Genomic DNA, 10,642 nt, shown 5'->3' with positions numbered 1-10,642 from the left:
TCAACGCGGGAACAAGGCCTCGCTCCACACCGCCGCGGAGCACTCTGGGAGCCCAGCCGCTGGGAAGACGACGAGGGGGGAGGAGGCCGCCCCCTCCCGCCGGCGGCGTGACGGACGGCGGCGTCCGACCAATGGGAGGCTGCCGCCGTTCCCTGAACACCAATCGCGGAATTTGGAGGCGAGCGGCCAATAGGACAGCCGCAAGAGGCAGTAGGCGGGAGGTGCCGAGTAATCGACATCTCTGAGAGGCAATAGGCGGCGGGCTGCCGTCACTGGGCGGGCAAATCGAAGGGATTTAAGAGGACAGGACGCCCAATGAAGCTGGAGTTCCAGAATCGTGGGGCGGCTTCAGGAGTGGATTGACGGCTCTGAAGAGTCAAGTGGACGGGAAGGATAGGCCAACGAAAGGCCTCTTTGAATGGGCTGGGCAGGAGCCCAGTGGGATGGTCGTGCCCCCAGCCAATGAATACTCGTGGAAGGCGGTTCTTGTGAAGATTGCCAGTTTGTTTCATCCAATCCCCAAAAGCTCGTCGTAATGAAGTCTCATTTAGACTTGATGGCTTTCCTTTTTAACCAAAATCCTTTTCTAGCCCTGACGTCTAAACCCAACCAGTAAGTGAACGGCAGGGGCGGGTCATAGGTGACTGACGATACTGCGAACAAACGGCAAGGAAGGAATACAGGTGCCTGGTTTTGGTGGGAGCCAGTGGAAACACCGCTGCAGTGGGCGGGATCCGCCCCCAACGGCTAGAGAGGATTGGCGGAAGTGGGCGTGAATGGCAGGCGACGTGGGCAATGGTCACAGGATACACGAATTCAGGCCTGACGTCTGGGTTAGTGCTTCTGGAACCTAGCTGGGTAGGCCCGGCACGAGGTCGGCTTGAGGCCATGAAGATCGGATGCTTCCGGGGAGGGGGTTGGGTGGCCTAGAGAGGCGCAAACCTAGAGCTTTTCAGTAATCTCCCCTCCCCATGATTTGGGGTTTAGAGCCTTCACTTCTGCCCCATGACCAATAGAATCCCAGGTTCTCCACTCCTCTACTGAACTCAAGGGCCCAGGGCCTCAGTCCCTCCAAGGACCAAAGGATACTAGCCTTTAATTCTAACACCACCACCCCTCTCTTTCTGTAAGGCCTCCGGATTGCAAGCTGTGATTCCAGGCCCTCAATTTAGCTCCTGAACCCCGGCAATATTCAGGCTTCCAATTCCCCTTAAAGATCCAGAGACACCAGGTCCCTGGCTCCCTTCCTAGTCCCAGGGATCCCAAGCACCCAGCTCCCCAATTGGCCATCTACACCCAGGAATTCCAGGCCCCCCTTTTGCCCTCCTAGACCCAGTATCCCAGACACACTCAGCAGAAATCATTCCTTTATTCGTGGCCATCTGCACGTGCACCATTTTGCCCTTGATCCAACATGCCTCACTCTCACAGGCAGACTCCAAACTGCAGTCCTGGGCTGCACCCTGGGGAGGGGCCTCTGGAATGTGCAGACCCAAGCCCCCAGTATGCTCTCTTTCCAAAAACTGCCTGGCACAGGGCCTGAGGCTGCAGAGCTCTTTGGGGTCAGGGGACACCAGGCCCTCCTGTCCACTTCCACCCAGGGCCTGTGGTCTATCTTGCTGCCGAAACACCCAGGGTTTTCTTCATTACTTCGTACACCAGGTAGCTGATGCCGCCGGCGGGCAGCACCTTCAGTAGAGTGGGGGTCATGCCTCGGTACAGCCCTGGCAAACCCTGCTGAGCTAGGATCCGCTGGAAGACTCCGCGCATGGTGGGGTTTGAGCCCTCCACAGTGTCTGTGGGGACAAGGCCAAGTTCAAGGCACCGACAGCAACAGCAGCCCAACCTCCTGGGAGGCTGGAATGTTGAGGGATAGAAGGACAAAATCAGGGCCACAGGTCTGGAGGGGTCAGTTGGAATAGAGTTTGGAAGACTTTTAGAGGAAATGGGTTGGTTTGGACGGAGTGAGGGGTTCTGTTTGGAGAGCAGTTTTTGAGGTTCATTTTAGGGAATAGTTTAGAAAACAACTGAGCTTATAAGGGTGAGAACTTCTGAGATCTGTTAAGGGTTTTGGGAGTGTGCTTAGGAATTGTTTGGAGAACATGATCAAGGTTAGGGTGATGGGCTACAAGTCTGTTTTGAGGTTTCTGGATTGGTTTGGGGGTTGAGAGTTTATTTGAGGTGTCAGATTTGGAGAGTTTTCAAGGTAGCAGGGGAAGTGGATATAAATTTTGGGGAGTCTGAGAGTCAGCCATGGCAAATTTGGGGAGTAGTTATGGAACTATTTGAAGGCTAAGTCTGGTTTGGAGAAGTTGGGTCCTTTGGGGGGATATTTTTCTTGGAATCAGAAGTCCCAGGGTGTTTCAAATGGTGAACACACTTAGCTGCAATCCGTAAGGGCTGGAGGTTCATGTGCACCTGGGAAGAAGGGCCCAGGAATCTACTTCTGAAAAATTGACCACTGAATGGAGCGCAGTTCTACTTCGACACATGGAGTCACCATGACTCACAGCCTTCTCACTGGCAACTGGTTTGTCTTTGGGTCAGTATGGGGGCCTGGGTCACATTTGGGGAGTGAGGCTAAGTTGGGGATAGACGTTTTAATGACTTTTCAAGGCTGTGCTCAGCTTTGAGGGTGAGTATAAGTTTTGGTGTGTTTGAAGGCCAGTGAAGGCAGCCAGGATCAGATATGGAGATCTGAGGGTCCATTTTGGGGGCTGAGAAAATCCTGCGAGCTGGGGCAGTAGGGGGTGGTGGTCACGTGGCAGCCACCAGGGGACCAGGCTGACCTTGAGCCTGCATCCTGGTGCGCACCAAGGTCAGCGGATAACTGGCCATCTGGCCGCAGGTCGTGGACAGCGTCACGGACGACACGCTGACCACCAGGCCGCTGGGGTCCTCCATGTCCCTCCCTGACTTCTGCCAGAAGCACAGCATGGTCTGCAAGAGGAGGGGGCTGGGAGAAAGCTCATGATGGGCCCAGGCCACCCCACCCCTCCCCTTGTGGGTACCTACCTCATAGACGGCCAGGTCGATGCCTGCGTAGGGGATGATGCCCAGCATGTTGGGCAGGTAGCCGCGGTAGAAGGCGCGGGGCCCCTCCCGCTCCAGGATCTGCCGTGCACAGTCCTGCAGCCCCTTGTACTGGCCTGTCCAGCCCAGCGTCAGCCGCGTCTTCAGCACCTGGGGAGGAGGGAAGACGAGGTGGCTCATTGGACTTCATCCTCTTAGTGACTCTCATGGATTGAATTGTGTCACCCAAGATGTGTGTTGCCAGCCCTAACCCCTGTACATGGGGATGAAGGAGCCCCAGTGATGCCATGGTTAAGCCCCTAAACCAATCCAGAAAGGTTGGCTGTTCAAACCCACCCAGCATCTCTGCAGGAGGGAGACCTGGCAATCTGCTCCCATAAAGATGACAGCCTAAGAAACCCTGTGGGGCAGTTCTACTCTGACACATGGGGTCACTGGGAGTCAGAATTGACTGGATGGCTCCAAACAAAAGCATATTTGTGAATATAATCCCATCTGGGGAAAGGGTCTTCTTGGTACATTAACGAGGCCAGATCTGTGCAGGATGTGTTTCAAGCCAGTAAAGTGAGATATAAAAAGAACAGATTAGGCATAGAGATGAACACAGAAGCAAGGGGTGGGAGATTGATGCCAAGGGGAGATGTCCAAGGAACCCAGGAAGAGAAGCTCAGAGAGACAAGGACGTCCCCTGGAGCCAGTGCCCTGAACTCAGACTTCTGCCCTGGTGGCGCAAATGGTTAAGTGCTCAGCTGCTAACCAAAAGGTTGGTGGTTCAAACCCACCCAACAGCTCTGCAGAAGAAAGGCCTGGTGATCTGTTTCCACAAAGATGACAGCCCAGAAAACCCCACGGGGCAGTTCTACCCTGCCGCGTGGGGTCGCTGTGAGTCACAATCAAATTGATGGCACCTAACACCACCACCTTCCTAAACTATGAGAAAATAAAGTTCTTTTTGTTAAAGCCACCCACTCACATTTCTGATAGAGTGGCACTAAGATTCAAAGACAGTGACCCACAGCAACGACCATCATCCCCGTCTTGCAAAGGAGGAAACTGAAGAACGTGAAGAGCTGAGTTTCGAACCCAGGTCTGTCTGATCGCTGGGCCTGTGTCTGCTCTCCACCCAGGACCCTGAAACGCAAAGGCTGACAGAGGTCAGGAGGGTGAGGGACGTGACAGGAGCTGCGAGGGATCGGGCATGGCTCCAGCCCAGCTCTGGTGGACTGGAGGACTGGGGACCCAGGGGGCTGGATCTGCCAGTTTGCCTAAAGGAGCTAGAAACGTGAATTTTTAGGGACTGTCCCAATATAAAAATATTGGCAGCTTTACACTTGCACATATGATAAAGTACATAGAGTGGTAGGGAGAATTCTAAGGTGGTCCCCAAGCTTCCCACCCTGGAGTAGTGGGGATACACGCCCTGTATAATACTCCTCTCCCTATTTGGCCATGAGTGGGATGTGTGACTATGAGGGCTATCCGTCCCCTGATTAGCTTAACTTATATTACAAAGGTGAAGGGGTTTTTGCAGATGTAATTAGGGTCCCTGTACTATATCAGACAGCGTTTCACTGCTATTTGAATTGGCCCTTTTGAATCTGACAGTAATATGGTCTACTATGCCAGGAATGACAAGGAATAGTGTTGCATTCATTGTCAACAAGAACAATGCAAGATCTGTCCTGCAGTCCAGTGCTGCCAGTGACAGGACAATATCCATATGCCTACAAGGAAGACCAGTTAATACAACTATTATTCAAATGTACACACCAATCTCTAAAGCCAAAGATGAGGAAATTGAAGATTTTTACCAACTTCTGCAGTCTGAAATTGACCAATCATGCAATCAAGATGTACTGATTATCACCGGTGATTGAAACGCTAAAGTTGGAAACAAAGAAGATGCACTGGTAGTTGGAAAACATGGCCTTGGTGATAAAAATGATGCTGGATATCACATGATAGACTTTTGCAAGACTGATTCATTGCAAATACCTCTGTCTTGCTCTCCAGTGCTGCTTAACAGATACACCACAAATGGGTGGCTTTAACAAACAGGAATTTATTCTTTTACAGCTTAAGAGGCTGGAAGTCCAAATTCAGAGTGCCGGCTCTAGGGGCTGGGTGAAAGCCCCTCGACCTTGGGCTTCAGCTCTGCCTCTTATTCCAGGCCCACCAGAGCTGGAGTTTCTTCTTACTCAAGCAGCTGCTGGCTGCTGAGGCTGACAAACCCAGGGTCAGCAGGTAAATTGGCAAATCCCAAGATCAGCAGGCAACATGACAGGCCACTGGTTCAAGTCCAAGAACTGGAGATGAAGACTCCGCTAGATGCAGGATCTAAATGTGCCAAGAAACTAGAGACCTTTCTCAAAGCTTCTCCACTGGAAGCAGCCCACACCCTGAAGGCAACTCCCCTCTTCCACGGATTAAGGTCTCACAAAAGATTGCACCATAGAGTTGATTATACTCTCATCATGGGGAGTAAGTACATCCAGCTGCCAAGCCACTCAAAATCACCGCCCAGCCAAGTTGACACACAGCTTTAACTACCACACCTTCTTTCAGTAACATAAATGGGGATGATACACGTAGACCTTGCCAAAGGGAATACATAGGAATCAAATTGACTACATCTGTGGAAAGAGGTGATAGAGAAGCTCAGTGTCATTGTCAGAACAAGGCCAAGGCTGACTGTGGAACAGATCATCAACTGCTCATATGCAAGTTCAAGTTAAAGCTGAAGAAAATTAGAACAAGTCCACGAGAGCCAAAATACGACCTTGATTATACCCCACCTGAATTTAGAGACCATCTGAAGAACAGATTTGACACATTGACCACCAGTGACTGGAGACCAGACAAGTTCTGGGATGACATCAAGGACGTCGTACATGAAGAAAACAAAAAATGATTAAAAAGACATGAAAGAAAGAAAATACCAAAATGGATTTCAGAAAAGACTCTGAAACTTGTTCTTGAACAGGGTGGTTAAAGCAAATTGAAGAAATGATGCAATAAAAGAGTTGAACAGAAGATTTCAAAGGGTGGCTCAAGAACACAGAGTAAATTATTATAATGAAATGTGCACAAACCTGGAGTTAGGAAACCAAAAGGGAAGAAGATACTCAGCATTTCTCAAGCTTAAAGAACTGAAGAAAAAATTAAACACTCAGGTTACAATATTGAAGGATTCTATGGGCAAAATACTGAATTATGCAGGAAGCATCAAAAGAAAATGAAGAACCGAGAGGACACCGAACTGTTCACAATAAGAGACGACAGATGCTAAAACCAACCAATGTGTCCACAATACCACATTGCCATAAACACCAAAGACTAGGCTCTACAGATAAACACATAAACACCTGAGATGATCAGACAGGGGTCCGTGAATAGACCAAGGATAGACTCAGCTGAGCCTAATCTTGTACTGACACCAGTGATACAAAATACCTGCAGTCCTTACAGCAATAATAGAAGACAGACACAGAGCAATCCCTCACAGACATCCTGACACTATGGGAGAGAGATCCAATAGAGCTACTACCTCAGGCCCATGGTACTGGGGTACACCTAACTCAATTGGCACAACAAAATACATAAAAGCGTTGCTCCACATCCTACATTGGTGAGTAATGACTGGGGTCTTAAAAGCTTTCCAGGAGCCATCTAGGATGCAGCTAATGGTCTCCTAGCATCGGAAGTGAAGAAGAATGCACACACGCACAAAAAAAGGGCATTTAGAAGCAATCAACCCTAGGACACGATAGCCCTCGAGACCAGAAGAACTGGATGGTGCCTGGCTACCAATGCCAACCACTCAGGAAAGGATCAAATCTGGAGATCCTGGACAGAGTGGGAGGGAAAACATGGAACAAAATCCAAAAACTTAATAATGACCAGAATTACTGGTCAGATGAAGTCTGGTGAGACTCCCAATACTATGGCCCTGAAATACATTCGGCGCCTGGAATAAAACTCACCCCCAGGGGCAGGCTCTCAGCCCAATGGTTAGCGAGATGTACACGCAGACTACTCAACCCAGGATGACGCACCCACACACTCAATGGTAATACATCCCTTAGAGCAATAGACCATGGGACACCAAAGGACCAACATTCAAACCGAGGAAATGCAGGACAAACAGGAGTACACAATTATGAGGGGCACAAGGGGAGTGTTGCAGGGTAGGGAGGGGAGGAGACTGGGTTAGGGTTGGACATGGCGAATGGGGAATGAAACTAAATGTATGCGTAACTTTGAATGTAAAACAAGCTCTTAAAAATAATTTAAAAAATTAAAAAAAAAAAAAAAGAAAATGGAAGGAATAAACAGAGTCACTGTCCCAAAAAGAACTGGTTGACATTCAGCCATTTCAGCAGGTAACGTGTGATCAAGAATAAATGGTAAAGGAAGAAGTCCAAGCTACACTGATGGCATTGGCAAAAAAATAAGGCTGCAATCATTGATGGAATACCCATTGAGATGTTTCAACAAACAGATGCAGTGCTGGAGATGCTAATTTGTTTATGCCAAGAAATTTGAAAGACAGCTCTCTGGCCAACCGACTGGAAGAGATCTATATTTGTGCCCATAACAAAGAAAAGTGATCCAACAGAATGAGGGAATTATTGAAGAATACCAATGATACCACATGCAAGTGAAATTTTGCTCAAGGTAATCCAAAAATAGTTACAGCAGTATATTGACAGGAAACTGCCAGAAATGCAAGCTGGATTCAGAAGAAGGTGTGGATGGTGGCTTTGAGGAAAAGGAAGATGTAAAAAAGAAGAAGAGGACGTGGAACGAGGGATATCATTGCTGATGTCAGAGGGATCTTGGCTCAAAGCAAAGAATATCAGAAAGATGTTCACTTGTGTTTTATTGACTATGCAAAGGCATTTGACTGTGTGGATCATAAAAAATTATGGATAACATTGTGAAGAATGGAAATTCCAGAACACTTCATTGTGCTCATGAGGAACCTGTACATGAACAAAGAGGCAGTCTTTTGAACAGAAGGGAGATACTGTGTGGTTTGAAATCAGGAAATGTGTGTGTCAGGGTTGTATCCTTTCACCATATTATTCAGTCTGTTGTTGTTATGTGCCGTCGAGTCGGAACTGACTCATAGTGACCCCTCCTTGGGTTTCCAAGGCAGTATCACTGCAAAAGTAGATTGCCCCCTCTTCCTTCCGAGGAGTAGCTGATGGGTTTGAACCACCAGCCTTCTGGTTAGCAGTCAAGTGCCTTAGGCACTATGCTACCAGAGCTCTGAGCAAATTATCTGAGAAGCTGAACTATCTGAAGAAGAACAAGGCATCAGGATTGGAGGAAGACTCATTAACAACCAGCGATCTGCAGAACACACAACTTTGCTTGCTGAGAGTGAAGATAACTTGAAGGACTTACTGAAGTTCAAAGACTTCAGCTTTCAGTATGGATTACACCTCAACATAAAGAAAACAAAAATCCTCACCACTGGACCAATGAGCAACATCATGATAAATGCAGAAAAGATTAAAGTTGTCAAAGACTTCATTTTATTTGGATCCACAATCAACACCCATCAGAGCAGCAGTCAGGAAATCAGACTCCATATTGCACTGGGCACATCTGCTGCAAAAGACTTCTTTCAAGTGTTCAAAAGCAAAGATGTCACTTTGAGGACTAAGGTGCACCTAACCCAAGCCATGGTATTTTCAATGGCCTCATATGAATGTGAAAGCTGGACAATGAATAAGGAAGACCAAAGAAGAACTGATGCCTTTGAATATCGAATGGTGAAGAATATCAAATATACCATGGGCTACCAGAAGAATGAACAAATCTTAGGTGAAATGAAACTAGAATGCTTCTCAGAAGCGAGGATGGTATGGCTTTGACTTGCTTAGTTTGGACATGTCATCAGGAGGGAACAATTGCTAGAAAAGGTGGTCATGTTTGGTAGAGTGGAGGGTCAGTGCAATGAAGGAAACCCTCAGTGAGATGGATTGACACAGCACCTACAACAACAGGCTCAAACATACCAACGATCATGGAGGTGCAGGGCTGGGTACTGTTTCATTCTGTTATATGTAAGGTCACCATGAGTCAGAGCCAAACTGATGGCAACAACAAAATGAAGATAATCACAGTGCCCCATGGGATTCTTGTGAGAGCTGAACAAAGCAGTACATGCAAAGTGTGTGGCACAGGGCCTGGTACTTGGTACCCACTCAATGGGTGGAAGCTGCTATGGTTTTCATCTCATATCATTGTCTGGGGGACAGGTGGTCTCTTACCTCCATGGGGTTGATGAGCGTCTGGGAGATGGCCACCGCGAGGGAGCCAGCAAGGATACGTTCCTGGAAGGGCGGATTGCCACGTACACCGCAGAAGTAATTCTTACACTGGGACAGAGGAGAAGAGTGTGAGGGAAGCTAATTGTCTTCCTACCTCAAACCCACCCTAAGGAAGAGGTCTGGGAATTGGAGAGCAATAAAACGTGCCTTGGATGAAGACCTGGACTTGTGGAGTTTGGGTTTGAAGGGCTGGGGAAAGTAGACCGTTCCCCACCTGCTCAAAGACCGAGAACTTGATGGCATACTCAGGGGCGATCTTGAGCACGTTGATGCCATTGCCCCGCCATAGAGAGCGGAAGCCCCCCTCCTGGACCATGCTCCGTAGCCCCCCCAGCAGGTTCATGAGGTTGGTCTTGGAGGAGTAGACCTGAGGGCAGAAGGGACCCTGGCCCTATGAGGTGCACCCCACCCCCAGCCCCAGCCCCATCCCAGCCTGGAACTCCCCCTTATCTGTCCTCAGCCAGCCCAGCTCCAATCCTGTCCCCATCCCATCCTCATTCCATCCTCAGCTCCTCCCCTGGCCCTGCAGAGAATTCTGAAACCCAGTCCTGTTGCCTTTCTCCCCTCAGACCCCAAACTCAACACCAACTCACATTTTCATCTCATTCCTCATCTCCTCACTCAGTGCTAGTTTATCTTCAAATCCATCCAGAGACTTCATCCCCAATTTCCTGGTCCGTAAGTGCAACACCTGTCTAGTGCTGATCCAAGTCCCTGGTACCATTCTCTCAACTCCTTCCCCAATTCAGCTCCAGGTCCCGTCCACATCAGCTCCACCATCATCCACAACTCTAATCTCAATACCACCCTACAAGATCCCCAACCTCCACCTTCATCTCTATTAAGCCTCCTTCCCAACTCCACCCCTTGTCCCAGATCTGCCCTCATATCTGTTTCCAACGTTATCACCACCCCATTCTGAAACCCATCTCCACACCTCCAGCCATCTCCACCCCATGCTGGCCGCAGTGGTTCCAGCGCTGTGTCCCCTCCCCACCTGCATGTACACCTTGGCTCGGTCCAGAGGGGCCGTGCCAGTGCGAGACACAGCCCCAGCCACGGCTCCCGAGAGTAGAAACTTCCACCAGGCCCCCTCGTTGTCCGCTTCCAGGACCTCCACGGGGACCATCAGCTGCTCGCCTGTGTCCAGCACCTAGAGGGCAGATGCAGCCACCGCCCAGACTCCGTCGACCCTCCCATCCTTGCCTAGGTGCATCTCCAGCGGAAGGCCCACCCTGGCCAGCGAAGCTTTGAGGTGGCATTGT

General features: G+C 49.4%; 1 protein-coding gene across 1 annotated transcript in view; it reads right to left on the bottom strand.

Moving 5' to 3' along the window:
* The window catches only part of SLC25A41 (solute carrier family 25 member 41), a 14,928-nt gene continuing 4,286 nt past the window's right edge, over window positions 1-10,642 (bottom strand). The window contains exons 2-8 of the mRNA XM_007954487.2: window positions 10,375-10,530; window positions 9,592-9,744; window positions 9,318-9,425; window positions 3,016-3,183; window positions 2,790-2,940; window positions 1,632-1,796; window positions 1-272 (exon numbers count right to left, since the gene is read on the bottom strand). Of these exons, the coding sequence (XP_007952678.2) occupies window positions 1-272; window positions 1,632-1,796; window positions 2,790-2,940; window positions 3,016-3,183; window positions 9,318-9,425; window positions 9,592-9,744; window positions 10,375-10,530 (1,173 nt within the window). The remainder of the gene's footprint in view (window positions 273-1,631; window positions 1,797-2,789; window positions 2,941-3,015; window positions 3,184-9,317; window positions 9,426-9,591; window positions 9,745-10,374; window positions 10,531-10,642) is intronic.

Source organism: Orycteropus afer, unplaced genomic scaffold (genome assembly GCF_000298275.1).
Source record: "Orycteropus afer afer isolate SDZICR_OR568_19922 unplaced genomic scaffold, OryAfe1.0 scaffold00461, whole genome shotgun sequence".
Lineage (NCBI taxonomy): Eukaryota > Metazoa > Chordata > Mammalia > Tubulidentata > Orycteropodidae > Orycteropus > Orycteropus afer.
Note: the sequence above shows the minus strand (reverse complement) of the source record. Positions and strands in the feature narration are given on the sequence as shown.